Source organism: Pithys albifrons, chromosome 10 (genome assembly GCF_047495875.1).
Source record: "Pithys albifrons albifrons isolate INPA30051 chromosome 10, PitAlb_v1, whole genome shotgun sequence".
Classification (NCBI taxonomy): domain Eukaryota; kingdom Metazoa; phylum Chordata; class Aves; order Passeriformes; family Thamnophilidae; genus Pithys; species Pithys albifrons.
The window spans coordinates 34,132,445-34,147,765 of NC_092467.1; the positions used below are offsets into that span (position 1 = coordinate 34,132,445).

The window sequence follows — 15,321 nt, forward strand, 5'->3', positions numbered from 1 at the left end:
CCAACTATCAAAATTTTTTTAAAAAAGAAACAAAAAACAACCAAAAAACCTCCCAAAACAAAACAAACAAAAAAACCCCCACACACCCAAAAAAAGATCAAATTGCATCAAGTTCTGGGGGTTCAGAGAGGAACCACTGGCTCAGGAATCCAATTAAGAAATAGATATTTCGCCTTTTGGCTGATCTGGTCACTCACAACTCAGCAACACAGAGCTCCACCCTGGAACAGCCATGAACAAAAGGAACAAAAGCCGCATGTCTGCAGCCCTGGAAGATTCTGGACCCACAAAGGAGAGACAGACAGCCTGGCCCAATGAAAGTGCGTTGCACTGATTTGGAAAACAAATCATTGGTAAGAGACTGGGTTGGTTTACTTTTCTTAAAACAGCCTAGAACCAAGAATTCAGGACTAGTCAAACCCTGCAATTTTTACCAGTGTCTGGAGGCGGTAGGTATGCAAACTCCAGAGAAAGCAAGCCTGAGGGCACTGGCTCTGTGCCTTCTTCCACAGACCACAGAGGCCTCACAGCCCAAGACAACAGCGACCTACAGATGGAAAACCTCTGAATACTTGCAGGCGTGCAAACACGCAAGTAGTGTAAGGATGTGACTGAGACAAAACAGGAGCCCTTGCGGGGAAGTGAACCTCGCCCCGCACGGTGTCAGGCTTCCCTCTCCGAGCCGTCCTCTCCTCCCCTCTCTCCGAGATGTCTCCTGGCAGCAGCTGGTGGGATGTGGGGAGTGCGCGTGGGGCAGCTCTGCCGCGGGGATCGAGCGTCCCCGCTGTCACCACGGCCCTGTGACGTCCCGCAACACCGCGCCCGTCCCGCCACGTCCCGCGGGCAGCACAGAGGGACCCGTCGGGCGGACGCTGGGATGCGCCGCCCGGGCACCGACCGCGACATGCCAGGCGGGAGTAGCCGGGGTTGGCCGTCCGGCTCACAGCGGTCCTGCTCTCGATGCCCGTTTTTCGTAAGCTGACCGCAGTGGCGGTATTAATTTATCACAGGACTTGTTTTAACGGGAGAACAGACTCCAGAGAGACGCACCATCCACACACACTTGCAGTACGGTGCAATCTCAGGTGGAGTCCGTGGGCCAACACCCTCTCGTTAAAACAGTCATCATTCTCTGCGTTCAGGTTTTTTTGGGGGCTGCGTGTACCGTCAAACATTTAAGCGAGTGATGAGCGCTACGACCCACGCACATCCTGGCTTTACTCTTGAGAGAGGGGTATCGGAACCAGTCGCAGTACCCGTCGGAGGGTCGCGCCGGAGTCCCCTGCTCCGCTCTCAGCCTCGGCAGGACCAGGCCGGGGCCACCCTGCCCGTCTCCCGGCAGATTCCCCTTCCCTTCTCTCCCTGCCGAGACTGCGACGACCCGCCGCGGGGTCCTACCGGCGCCCCAAAAGGGGGCACATCCCTCCGACGTGCATGGAGACGGCAGCGGGAAAGCAGGGCGCGCAGGAGTCGGGAATTCCCTGAAGACTGCTTGTCCGCCTGTTTACATCTCTTCAGAAAACTATGCAGGGAACATTCACTAAAATATCGGGGACATGTAATTTAAACGATGAAGTTTAGACTGGACTTCGGAGAGATGGGTGATGGAGGTGCACGGGAGAAGCACGGGTGAATCCTTGATAACTAAGCCCATGCACTTTCCACGTCCACCGTGTATACGTTATCACGCTTCTGACCTCTTCTCGGAAATAATGCCTCTCTGCAATTAGCATGGCAAAACCTCTTGCCTCTTGCAAAGCCACTCCGGCCACAGCAATAACCCAGCTCTGCTGCCGGACTGCTCTAGACGCGTTTTCCCCCTGACACCCCGCACCTCCCGCGCCCTGGGGCCACCGACCTAGCCTGCGTAGTCCCCGGGAGGCCCTGGGTGAGCCCCGCACCACACCCCCAGCTCGTCCCCCGCCCCGCCTCCGCTGAGACCCTCGCACTGTGCGGGGCTGCCCCGGAGCCTCGCGGAGAGCGTAAGGACCGGGGTGGCCAGTGAAAACGCGCCCGCTCGTCTCCCGGCGGAGTCGGCGCCGGACACGGAACGAAACACGGAGATCTCCCGCACGGTGCTTTTCTTCCAGCACCGCGGTATGAGTTACCACTACTCGTAATCTGACGATCGCCGCGGGGAACAACGCGGAGACTGACTTTGTTGGCTCCTACCGGTGTATTTGCAGAGAGAAAAGGCACACAGGAAAGGAGTTTTTTCATAGAAACCTAAGCCTCAGCCCTCCGCGAAGCGCAGACCAACCTCGTGAATTAACTTGTTGACGGCGCAGGAAAAGGACTGACAAGCAACTGCTTCGATTCTGCACCCAGACGTGCCTGGTCCGCCGCCCCTGCGCTCACCACAGGCTCTCATCACGTTAGCCAGCCCAGCTCCGCCACGACGCATCCCTCGGAGGTCCCCGTCAGGTGCTAATTTTCTGTCGTGCCGCCTGCGACAGACAATAGCGGTGCTGTCCGTGCCTCTCTCAGTCACAGACGGGGAGATCCACGCGGAAGGCAGGATGGGAGTCCGGCAGGTTCCGCGCTGGAGCGGCTCCGAGCCGAGCGCTCCGCCCCGCCGCGACCCGCGGGGCCGCCCGGGAGCTCGGCCGGTGGCGCCCCGACCCGCCCCGCTGCGGACGGGGAGCAGAGCCCGAGGGGGAGCTCTGCTGCGTGGGGGCACCAGAACGCGCCGCGAGGGGCGCTTACCGGGCGTTCTGCGGGCCCGCAGTCCGTCGCCGCCGGGGCGGGTGGTCGGGCCGGCCCGGGGGCCGCGGGACCTCCCCTCGCGACTCCGCCCGAGCGCGGGGGTCGTTGAGGGACCGGGTCAGAGCCGGGGATTGCGCGGGCAGCCTGGGCCCTCTGGGGAGATACCCGAAAATCGGCTCCAGACCAGCGTCGGGCCGGGCCGGGGCTCCCAGCGTCCGGCAGTGTCCGTGTTCCCTGCCACCGCTTGGGACTCCGGCCACTCGGCCGAGAGGCAGTCGCCCTGCACTGAGCCACGTCGCGGCCAGAACGAATTCCAAAGCCCTGCTTGCCTCGCTGTGCCAGCGGTGTCAGGGGCACCGGGACTGGATGTCAGTGAGATTCTGCTCGGGGTTTAATCGGTTAAAAGCGATGAACAAACGAGTGATTAAAGGGATGTCCTGGCTTTACCGGGGCTCGACACAGCTACTCGTTCACTTAGAGTCCTGCAGAATTGGGCCCAGGGATTTCAAACAACGATCATCTTTTTTAGAGGGAGAAAAGTAGGGGGCTTCTCCTTTCGTAGAGCTCCTCAAAAGCACAATTCCCTTTTATCAAGCCCATCGTGTTTGTAAACCTACGGGCAATTTTCTCAGTTCGGTTTACCGAGATTCAACAACACATCCTGCATCCATGGTCAGGCACGGCTGAAAGAAACAGGTAAGGGCAAAGATGGAAACATACCGATAAATTTAATTAAAAGCAGCTGGCTGGTTAACTACGCGCCGAGGAGCAAACACCCAATTATTTAACCTCACCTGTGATGGACAAGCTGCTGCTTTATTCTCCTCTTACGTCCCGAAAAGTGCATCAGTGTTAGGAGTTAGGGAATTCTGCGGACAAGACTTGTGATCGTGGAGAAAGAGTACCATAACCTACGGCCGGTCACGGAGAGACGCGGGCCGGTTCTGCGGGTAGTGGGGGCAACCATCCTCCGCACTGTCTGTTCGCGGTGCCACCGGGACGCTGGTGTTAATCAGCAACACCTGTGAGAGCTCAGAGCCGGAGAAACGCTTCGGCAGCTCAGGTGCTTCTCTGTTAGCTTAACGAGAAAGGTTTTACCACGGGGACTTGGAGGCACTAGGAGGAGGAGAAGAAGAAGTAGGGAAGCAAGAGGTGGAGTTGGGAGTCTGAGCTATAGGAATTCGCCTGGGCTTTACGATTCAGGAGTGTAGAAACATCGTTCCTGTCACACGGGCTTTAGCCTTCTGCCGTATTTATCTTCTTCACTCATAGGGGAATGCAACCGGAACCTGTGTTTAGACTGAGGCGGCGGGTGGAAGCTGTGGCAAAAGATGAAGACAAACGGAGGGATTTTCTGGGCGGTTTTTATTGCTGTTTTGTTGTTGTTGATGTTGGGGGGAGGGTTCCCCCCCGCACTAAACCCGCGCGGGTTCGCTGGTGGTGATAAAGGGCCCCGCCGCGCTGGAAGGCGGGTTCTGCGCAGGAGGTGAGGCCAGCGGGGCAGGTCCACCCACTTGAAAACAAAACTTTTTTCCTGCAGGCGCTGAGAGCAGAGACCGGCGCGAGGTCCCCGGAGCCGGCTCGCCGTCCACCGGGGACTGGTATGCGGTAGGGCAGGGCCATGTATTGGAAGAGTGACCCGATGTTCGTCTGCAGGCTGGAGGACAAGGACCTGCCGGCGCTCGGCGGTCCCACGGAGAAGGTGCGCTGGCGAGGGCGGGTGTGGCGGCCCCGGGCGCGGCGCTCCCGCCGGGCCCTGCGGACGCCGCGGCCGCCGCCTTCATCCCGGAGGGGCCCACAGGTGCCGGTGGGCCGGGCTGGGCGGTGAGGGGCTCTCGGTTGCGGCTGTGCGCTGACCGCGGGCTCCCCGCGCTCCCGCAGGATAGCCCCGCAGCCGCTGACGAGGACTCCTGCTCTTCTTCTGCCGCCCTGTCGCCCTCCTCCTCGCCGCGGTCCATGGCCTCAGGCTCGGGCTGCGCTCCCGGCAAGTGCGTGTGCAGCAGCTGTGGCCTGGAGATCGCGGACAAGTACCTGCTCAAGGTAAGGACACCTGGCCCGAAGGCCCCCTCGGCCGCCACCTCTCCCCTCCGCCGAGCCCGGGGCTCGGCCCGCTCGCACGGGGCCCGGGCTGTCGAGGGGTGCCTGTTGAGGCCGCCGGCGGTGCCCCGGGAGCCTCGGGGAACCGGACCCGGCGGGCTCCTGGGGTACAGCCCCTTGGGCCACCTCCCCCCCCCCCCCCCCCCCCGCACGGGCCGAGCCATCGTTGCGGCTCAGCCCTACCTCTGGGGACACGGGAGTGAGCGACACTGTGGAGCCACAACGCGATTGTTGGAGGGGTTCGGGCCCGAAAGGGAACCCGAGCTGCTGTGGCGGTGTTCGGGTGACGCTCCGGGCGCTGAGGTGCGCCTTCCTGACGGGCTGGGAGAAGCGGGATGGGAACGGACGGGCTCGACCGCGGTGACTCCGTGCGCTCTCGGTCAGACGGCGACGGCACAATCTACGTGTTATTGGCTAAAGCAGGTCTGGGGGACGTCGTGAATCTCAAAGCCAAAAGTGCGTCTTGAGGAATGCGTAAATAAGTTGTTTCTGTAAAAGGTGGTCAAGTAACATCTGTGAATGAAACGAGTTGCTTGCATGCAAAGCAGCTCTCTTTCCCTAGCAACCAGGACCGCGTAAGTTCATTTAAAACCAAACAAAACCAAGTAAGTTTAAACATAAAGTGTTATTGGACGGGATGGGGGGAGCATGTCAGGGTGTACGTGTATCTGTGCTATTTGCCTTCTGTATTAGAGCGGTTAAAGTTACTTTAGATCAGACTTTTGGCTTCTTTCCTTTCAAAAGCGAGATTACACGATCGTAGCAGAGTGACTTGATTCCATTAGCCTTAAACAAAGTCGTTGTATATTTGCTAAGTCATAATCGGTAACCCTTCTGGAAGCATCTCGGTGATGTTATTAGATCGTTCCTTTAGGTCTTGGTTGGAGTGGCGAGGTCCGATGAAAATTTTTGCTGGGTTGGTTTTCATTTAAAACTGGGTCAGCGCAGTAGCTGCCACGCACTCATCGTCTGAGCGACCCGGCCTTCCAGCCTGGGCTGGCACAGAAGAGATGGCTTGAACTCTGCTCGGTACCGTTAAACTGCTGTGATATTTCGGTAGCTCGTTTTTTGTTTACTGATCACCTTTCTTTCCGGTCTGAAAAACTGGGATGACAGGACTCAGAGCAAAAAACCTCTAAATTAATTAGCCTTGAGTTTAAATTACCTGTTACTGCTTCCTGTGTAGGCACAGGAATTGGTGCCGCTGTGCTGTTGTGCACTGTCCAGCAGCAGCACGGCTTCCAACTTAAGCTCTGTCAGTTAACAAGTAGGAGTGCGGGCAAGTGACATGAAATGAGACAACTGTAGAAGCTGTTGGCACCCTGCTCTGTAGAACAGCGTTGGCTTCCAAAGAAGAGGCAGGGAGATGGGCTCTGTGAGGCTGTGTTGTCAGTTCAGGCTGTGCAGAGCTGCGAGGGCTCCTCTGGCGTATCCCGGGGCTTAGTGCAGGCCCGGGGCAGCCTCGGAAGCCTTTGGCACGGCGGGACTGGCTGTGGGGCAGGTTCAGTCTGGCCCAGCACTTGTCCCCCTGTTCTGTGACTCTTCTAAGAGATAGCTGGGAGGGTGGGTTTGGCAACAGCTGCTATCAACAGCTTCATATTATGTTGCGGTATAAATTTGTCAGCTTATAGGAAGGTGGCTGCCGACAAGGATAATGGTTGGGAAGGCATTGGGCAACTGCAGTGTTACAGCCTGAAGACTGACTGAAATGGGTGATTGCAGTATCAGTGTTGGAGTTGAAGCCTTGCTTTCTCTGTGGTTTGTTTGGCAGTGCTCTGATGAAAGGCCTATCCTGTACTATTTAAAATCTGCTTTGCCATAGGTAATATATGGGCTATTTGGTATGAGATGAGAAATAGGCTCAGGAGAAAAAAAATCTAAACTTAATCATTGTTTGATTTACAGAATTCTTCCTGTGCCACATGGGATTATCCAGAGAGTTATTACATAATTTTTGTATGGTCACTGAGAGTCTTGAGTTTTCAAAGTACTTATTTAGGTGATGTGCAATGTCTGTGTGACAAAGAGTCCTCTTTATAGGAAAGCAGAAATGGAAATAATTGTTCTCAGTTTATTTGCCCCAAAATTATATGTGAATTTTCACAAATGGCAATTTCTACTGCATACCATTAATGTGTCTAGTTTTGCTATTAAAACAACTGCTGCTGTTTTGAAACTCCCGTTTCATTCATCAATTTTGCTCTAACAGAAATTTAGCAAATAAAGGTGTGGTTTATGATGTGGTTTTTTATTTGACAGACCTCCCCCCCCCTTCAATACTCACATTTTAAAATTTCAAATCACTTTGAAAAGTTTGGGGGTTTTGTTAGGCAGGACCTTTTACAGACACTGAAATAAAAGTATGTAAGTTAGCTGCCCTTGTAAGTTCATGTAAGGCCAAAACTTGCTCTGTTACTCTAATGCTATGAGAACAGAACTGGGCTCAAAATCTCTAGGTGGAACTTGAATCTCTTGCTTCTTCTTCTGATGCTTCTTAATTACAAAACCATGAAAACTTATTCTGAAGATCTGCATGAAATTAGTTAACCCTTAATATGCACGCAGTTCTATAGGAAAAATGTTTTGCATTCAATATAGTTTTTCTGTGAATTATAGTACATATGACTTTGAGCTTTGTCTAGAAAAAACCCAGGGTTTGTAAGTATAAAATGTGATACTGGTAGCACAAGCACTGAGGGGTGTTTTTATGTTGGGTTTTTGCAGGTAAATGACCTCTGCTGGCATGTACGCTGCCTCTCGTGCAGCGTTTGCAGAACATCACTGGGAAGGCACACCAGCTGCTACATCAAAGACAAAGATATCTTCTGCAAACTCGATTATTTCAGGTATATCATCCAGGAAGGTAATTTGTCAGATAATTTGTTATGCTTGCTTATTACTCTTCACTTCAGCCACAACTGAAATGCACTTGAGGCTCTTTTTATTTGCTAGGTTTATCTTCCGTAGTTTAACTCTGATTTTCTTGTGGAAGGACTTGGGGAATCTCAAGTCTCTCTAATGGAACTGCCTGCTAAGTCTCCCCTCTGCCCCTTCACTGTTGTGCACAGATGCTGCATTTATACCATCACTTTTGTATGCACAGAGGGGAAAAGCTCAGAGTCCCTGCCACAGTGTGGATGTAAAGGTATTGAATGTGCAGAGAACTACCCTTGGGTAATGCTGGCTGAGAATGCAAGGTAGGCTGGAGATGATCCATTTGGAGTAGTACTTGTCTCTGTGTAGTACTGCTCTGGTGTGGGACTTGGGACATCACATGGAGCTGCAAAGTCAATCCAGAATAAATCCTGTGATGTTTAAAAGAAACTTTTAGCAGTTATACCTTTCTGTGATCAATTTGATTTAGACTGTAAAGCATTTTTCAGGATTAAGGACTAATTCTGCGAGGAATATTATTTATTTGAGTTGGTGATGTAAGTACTTAGGATGCAAAGCCTTTGGTACAGAAAGTAACAAAAATCATTGCTGTTAATTTCGATAGGATTCCTGGTACTTCCCTGGTTTGGTTGGTAGACCAACCTGTTTATGGGATTCTCACCTGGGCATCGAATAGAATACATCCAGCTAGTCAGGTTTGACACTGAAAGAGAGGGCAGGCTGAATGCTGTGAACTTCTGGAAAAACTAAGTTCTGTGGGACTTGAAAAACGAACTTGAGTCTGCAAAGGTTTTCAGGACAAATTCTTATCTAAATGATCAACATACCTTAGTGGCTAGTTTCCTCTTCAAAGAGAAATATTCTACTCTAATAATGTAAATACTTGCAGATATTTGAATTTATTTAAAAGTCATAATATGATGATAATTCAGGAAATAACTATGAAGATAAAGGCTTTCCCCCTTCTGCCAAAGGTGCTGGAAGATTAGTGAAGGATGATGTAGCTAAATATAGTAATTCAGACTACCCCTAGAGTAGTGTAAGTAAATTTGAATAATTGGGAAAATTGTGAGCACAGTCAGCTGTTTCCGTCTCCTAGCTCATTTTAAGAGTAATTATCTTTGTAAAAGGAAAGATGAAGAGTTGTGACTTCACGTAGCAGTTAAAATGCTTCAGTTTTGCTTTTTGTCTTATGCAAAGTGCAATCTCTGTAATTCACCAGTGGGCTTGCCCTAAGCCATGCGATTCAAACTTGCTGATAAATATTATTTTTTTTTAGTTTTTCCCCCAGTACAAACGCAGTCCCCTGATGCACTGTGCTCAGCTGGGGGTCCTGGCTGCACTGCCACGCCTCCGTCCCCTCTGTCGCCGCCGCCACCCGGCTCCGCTCGGTGCCGTCGCGTCTGACCGTGCCCCGCTGCCGCTCTCGTTGCAGGCGCTACGGCACCCGCTGCTCCCGCTGCGGGCGGCACATCCACTCCACCGACTGGGTCCGGCGGGCCAAGGGCAACGTGTACCACCTGGCGTGCTTCGCCTGCTTCTCCTGCAAGAGGCAGCTCTCCACTGGAGAGGAGTTCGCTTTGGTTGAAGAGAAAGTCCTTTGTAGAGTGCACTACGACTGCATGTTGGACAATCTGAAAAGAGAAGTTGAAAATGGTAATATACTGCTTTTGTTAAAAGCTATGTTTGTGGTGCAGTTTTAATTATATTATTGGGTTTTACTTCGTCTTCCTTATTAAGAATAATTGCCTGGATTTAGTAAGACTGGAAGCACAGGTTCTTGAATTAAAATAATGTGCAAATTATTTAATGTTTTTGAGTTTGCATAACTTGTTTTCTGTACTAAGGAAAAGAAAACAACAGTATATCTCATCGATAAAATATCATGCTAAATTTATTTCTTCCTTCACTTGCAAGGGAGTCATTTGGAATATAATGTGTAATGCTGCCAGATCAATTTAACTTTGAATAGAATGAGGCTTTCTAAAGCTGAGAATCAGCTGACCAAGTGCTGTTGGTTATTGTTGTAGAACAGGCTGACTTCTGAATAGCATCACTGAATGTTTAGCAGGCAATGCTTTCTTTTTAATATTTCAGGTAATGGGATTAGTGTGGAAGGAGCATTACTTACAGAACAAGATGTTAATCATCCAAAACCAGCAAAAAGAGCACGGACCAGCTTCACAGCAGATCAGCTCCAGGTAGACACAGTGATAAAAGCTCGTGTAGCTCAGGTTTATGCAGGGACGCGGGTGCTGAACCAACAGGAAGTTGGATGCATAAGAGCAGAAAGAAAAAGCTTGAGTGCTTTGAACTATTTCATAAACTGTCAAGACACAGCATGTTTCTGGAATTGTTTATTAGCTTCAGCAGTTTTATATGAAATAGTACTCTTCAAGGTTTTATTTCCCTGAGGGCAGACAGTAATTCTGTGGAGTGGAAACAAAAAGTTTGTTCAATTCAGATTGCTCGATGAAATCTATTTAATCAGTAATTTACATCATTAAACATAATAAAGACAAAATATTTTAGAATTATGTAATGTGAAAAGTTCTACGAAAGATGGGTACTATATTTGACTTCAAAACATTAAAATAGGATGGAAGATGGAATTTTGCTGTATTGACTGCATCTGTCGTGCTTTCAAGACTTCTTGTCTTGTTGCTGCCTTGTCAAGAGTTACCTCTGGCCTGTCTCAATAGATATTATTTTGCATTCTGGGTCCCTACTTCACTTAAATTAGCTTTCTGGGGAAGAACACCAGGACTAGGGCCAGCTTCCAATGAAAGGGGTGACGGTGAGACCAGATTTAGAGATTTCAACCTGCACTGAGAGGGAAGTTATGGTTTTCTACCTTACCCTAGCTACGCATCCCTGCTTTCAGTTTATAACAGGGCTTTGAATTTCTGGTCACAGTGTGAGTTCCGTTTTGCTGGTCTGTCCTCTTTTTTATGGTGAAAACAGTTGGGAAAAACTAATGTTGAGGTGTAATAACATGTGGGGTGTTAAAGCAGTGCTGTATAACAGGGTATAGGGCTGTTCAAAGCTTGGTTTTCTGTTTCAGTAGTGACTGGAGACAGAAGATGGTGTTAACACAAAATAAACATTTTAGTAATAATCCATCAGGTGCACAGGGCAAAAGCTCTAGACATTGAGCCTGAACTTCTGCAGAAGGGAACTTTCTCTTCTAGCAGTAGCTGAAAGGGAGATAGTTCCTGCCCCTGTGGCTGGGCCAGTACTTAGGCATTCTTCCCAGCTGCTGTCATTTGGTAGACTGTAACATACTTCAGCAGCTGGTCGAGATCCTAGAGGTTCTTGTTATTTAATGAGACTTCCCTATCTGCTCGTTGCACCTCTGTGCCTGTCTTCGAGGCTGATGTAAGGGTTTACTTCCAACAAGAGAAGCATCAGAGGGATAAGTGACTCTCAGAGTGGCAGCATGTATTTACACACCTCACAAAGAACTTGTATAAAAGGATGTCCATGCATTTTGATGGTTGTATTCTATAGCACATTCAGGTACCTAAAGGGGCTCCAAGAAAGAGCTGAAGAAGCATTTTGGACAAAGGCATGGACTGACAGGACAAGGGGGAATGGGTTCAAACTGCCAGAGAGCAGGTTAGGTGGTATATTGGGAAGAAATTCTTCCCTGTGAGGGTGGGCAGGCCCTGGCACAGGGTGTCCATCCGTGGAAGTGCCCAAGGCCAGGTTGGACAGGGCTTGGAGTAACCTGGGATAGTGGAATATATTCTTGCCCATGGCAGGGAGTGGAACTGGATGGTTCTTCCCAACCCATTCTGTGAAACAGCAGAAAAGCAAACAGTTCTATAATGTGGGGAGTAATAGTCTGAATCTTCAAAGATGAAGCCAGGCAAAATTTTCAGGGTCAAATCAAGGGTCAAAAATCCAAAAATGAGAAACTAATGCTTTCAAAATTGCTGAAGACACCCTGCAGAAATGTGTGAAATCTCACTTCCATAAACAGGGCAAACCCTTAAAGCACCTTAAAGTCTTCAGGGTGCAGTACGAGTTGACATCTGCTTTCTCAAAGAAGTGTAATTCATCTAATGATAAGTGTTAACTTAAATTTTGTGTAAAGGGACGAGTGTAAACAAATGGTTGCAAAGGGCAGGTCAGCCAGGGTGGAGCTGCTCTGCTCCTTGCCTTGGTTAAAGGCAAAGCACAGAGTGCTTCCCAGTTCCTGCATCCACCATGGAGAGGAAAAGAACGGCAAGTGCTCAATATGATACAAGACACAGATAATGATTGACAAATTCAGGGAGCTGGATCATGGCTCATTCCTTTCTTATGCTGTAGTCTGCTTCTGCAGACTTTATTGAACATATTTGAGTCACTTCGCAACAAATTTTCTTCCACAGTTCTTTTAATCTTACAGAGCACCTCCTTCAAGCAGAATCCATTTCTTTCATTTCTGGAAAATGCCATCGCTCAGTTAAGCATTTAATAAGGGCTTATAATTTGGCTTTGGAATTTTTTTCTTGGTTTTTTTTCCCCCCTTTTCTCTCCTTTTTTTTCCTTGTCTCTTTTTTTCCTTGCCCTTTGCGCCTTTTTTTTTGCCCTTTGCGCCTTTTTTTCCGCCCTTTGCGCCGTTTTTTTGCCCCCCCCTTTGCTTCTTTTCCCTCCTGCCCTGTCGTCTTTTTGTTTTCTTTTTGGTTTCTTCCCCTTAATGTAGTCGGACCATCGGACGAGAGTTTACAAGTTTCCTAAAGACAAACAAAGTAGGACGATGATCTGAGAATAATGCTGCTTTCGAGGCAGATCATCCTGCAATCTTTTCTCTTGCCTTTTCAGGTTATGCAAGCACAGTTTGCTCAGGACAACAATCCAGATGCACAAACTCTTCAGAAACTGGCAGAAAGAACAGGCTTGAGCAGGCGTGTTATACAGGTAACAGTGCAAAGTTCCTTGACTAACAAAGTCTGGTACTCATCCATGTTTTTTCCATGTTATTCTGACACGGAAAAAGATCTCATCTGGCAGTTATAACATCAGGAATAGGTCTAGAACAAGCTTGGTAATTTGGAAAACTTGCTGTATTCCTCTTGTGCTTTGTGCTAAGTATTAACAGTCTTCCATGAAGAAACTTTTCAGTAAATAGTAAATTGGCACTAAGTTATTCCAAACAGAAATTTCTGACTGTAAAAGTCTGTCCTTAAGACCTACACTCTTTTTGAAAATGCATTGTTGTGTGGCACGTTAAGAGTTAGTGAATATCTGGGCACCTATTCTGAAAGCAGAGTTAAAATATATACACATGCCATTCAAAACTGAAACACAGACTTTGAAGATATCAGCAAACATAATGTGATTTTTTATACATAAATATGATTTTTAATTTAAATTATATGTTTATATTCAAATAAAAATAAGTTTGGGGTTTCCTTACCTCATTCTAGCCTGGAAGATCGACAGAGTGTTTCTATAGAAATGAAGTATTTGGCAGGTGGCTGTTTATGCTAATGTTGAATGCAGTCTGTCAACATGATGTACCTTTCCCTTCTTTTCAGGTGTGGTTTCAAAATTGCAGAGCACGCCATAAGAAACATGTTAGTCCTAATCATTCATCTACTGCTCCTGTCACTGCAGTTCAGCCTTCCAGGCTGTCTCCACCCATGTTAGAAGAAATGGCCTACTCTGCATATGTGCCCCAGGACGGGACTATGCTGACTGCTCTGCACAGCTTCATGGATGGTAGGTGAAACAGCTTTTCTGGTTTTCTCCTAGTAAAATCATTATCAGCTATGGCAAGAATGGTTTATCAAGTACTGATTAAAAAACACTAATGGAATTTTAATTTTTAGTATTCTCATAGAATATATCAATAATATACTTGCTACTTACACCTTATTGGGCAAGCAGTAGCTCTTCACTGTAAGAGCATGGCTGAAGATTTGGGTATGAAGACCACTGCCTGTGCTTCCCCCAGACTATTAAAACTATAATAAGACATCAAACATTTATTTAAACATCCACACCACATATTTTAATATGTAATTTTAATGAAAACTGTTTACCACCTGCTCCCTGACTCTTATCCCATGGACTGTAGAGATGCTCCATCCAGAAACTTCTGAGAGCTTTCAGCTTCCCTCACAGTAACACACAGTGGAGGGGGGGACAGCCTGGTGGTCAAAAGTCCTTCAGTCATTTTGTGTCTTATGATCCAGCACATCAACAGCTTTTGCTCCTGTTTGTGGTTAGGAGGGACTGTGAAGACTTTTGGGAGAATCAGTCTGAGCTGCTTGCGCGGCCTGAGCTTGTTTCTGTCCCAAGCAGTGGAGTGTGAGGTGGGCTGTGGGTGCTGCACTGGCAGAGGCAGAGCAGGCTGCAGCGTTGTCAGAGGGAGCTGGCACTGCCCCCTGGGGTTACTGGCTTAGCTTTTCCTGCCGCTGATGAATTGACCAGGGAATGTTTGCTTTTGTAGCTCATTCACCTCCAGCTCTTGGACTCCAGCCTTTGCTACCCCACTCAGTGACACAACTGCCACTAAGTCACACCTAATTCCGTTCTGTCAGGGATAGAAGCTATTAAAGATGTAACCTTAAGTCATAGTGTATTGAAAATATCATTGGAAAGATGTTAATGTTAACTTTTAATTTAATGTCTAAAGCATTTTCAAGACAATTTTTGCTGCCCAAGTATGTAAGTATATTTAGCCTGCAAGACACTTTTATGGATTCTGCATAAATTACTGTTACATTGTTTACAAGCCTTATGGAACACCTTTTTGTATTGTCTGGAAGTAGTCCACTCTAGTTATGTGTGTGTTAATTTATTTGTCATCAAAAGAGCACTTTGCCTAAAAGGAAGGACTGACAATTGTGCAAAATGTTTACAATTCTTTGTGAAATTGTAGTTTATCATTGGTTTGTATCTGTAAGTTATTGCTAAAAGTAATATCTGTTTTTGAGTTGTATACAACCTGTATGTTAAAGCTTATTTCTGTGACTTTACAAAAGTAAATTTTGGTTGCAAATATTTTCAGAAATAACTGAATAAAGTTTCTGCTGTAGCATGCCAAGCAAAATTGTTGCTGTGTTTATGGCTGAACTGTGATAATTTGTCAAGTGCTTAACTTGAATTTTAAATTTCAAGAGAAGACCCCTGGTGTACTGAAGTACATTATGTCAAGGTCTTTCAGGAGGGTTCATATCTATTTCAATTGATAGTAAAAATCCTGTAATGGGCTCTGATGTGTCTTGAAACTCCCCACAAACGTGGTACACGAGTGGGTATGAGCAAAGCAGTGCTGCTGCTGAGGCTGCACACTTGTAGGGAAAGGAAATGGGGGATTAATAGGACAGATTTTAAACTATGGCTTAAGATGGCAAGTGAAGAACCTTAAAGTCACTTCTGCTTTAACATTTTAAATATTTTCCTGCTTGAGCTTCTGATCAGTGGTTTTATCTTGTGATTTTGTTAAGCAGGATGATAAATAAGATGCAACACGTAAAATGTCTGCTTTTTAAAAGTGAAACCTAGTCCAGCATTTTAACTGACCTGCATATGAAGAGAGACTGGAATTCAGTCAATGTGCTACAATCTGCTGTGTTTAAAGCTGTTGATGTGCTGAGAGTTAGTTTCAGAGCATGTTTTGATACA

The 15,321-nt window shown here is 47.9% G+C and overlaps 1 protein-coding gene across 1 annotated transcript; it reads left to right on the forward strand.

Annotated features, from left to right (window-relative positions):
- The first annotated feature begins 4,026 nt into the window (after nt 1-4,026).
- LHX8 (LIM homeobox 8) lies at nt 4,027-14,732 on the forward strand. Its single transcript, XM_071565083.1, has 8 exons — nt 4,027-4,408; nt 4,588-4,746; nt 7,528-7,649; nt 9,134-9,354; nt 9,796-9,899; nt 12,511-12,606; nt 13,227-13,410; nt 14,144-14,732. Exons 1-8 carry the CDS (start codon nt 4,328-4,330, stop codon nt 14,218-14,220), a joined length of 1,044 nt encoding a protein of 347 aa, XP_071421184.1. The 5' UTR covers nt 4,027-4,327; the 3' UTR covers nt 14,221-14,732.
- The last annotated feature ends 589 nt before the right edge of the window (nt 14,733-15,321 follow it).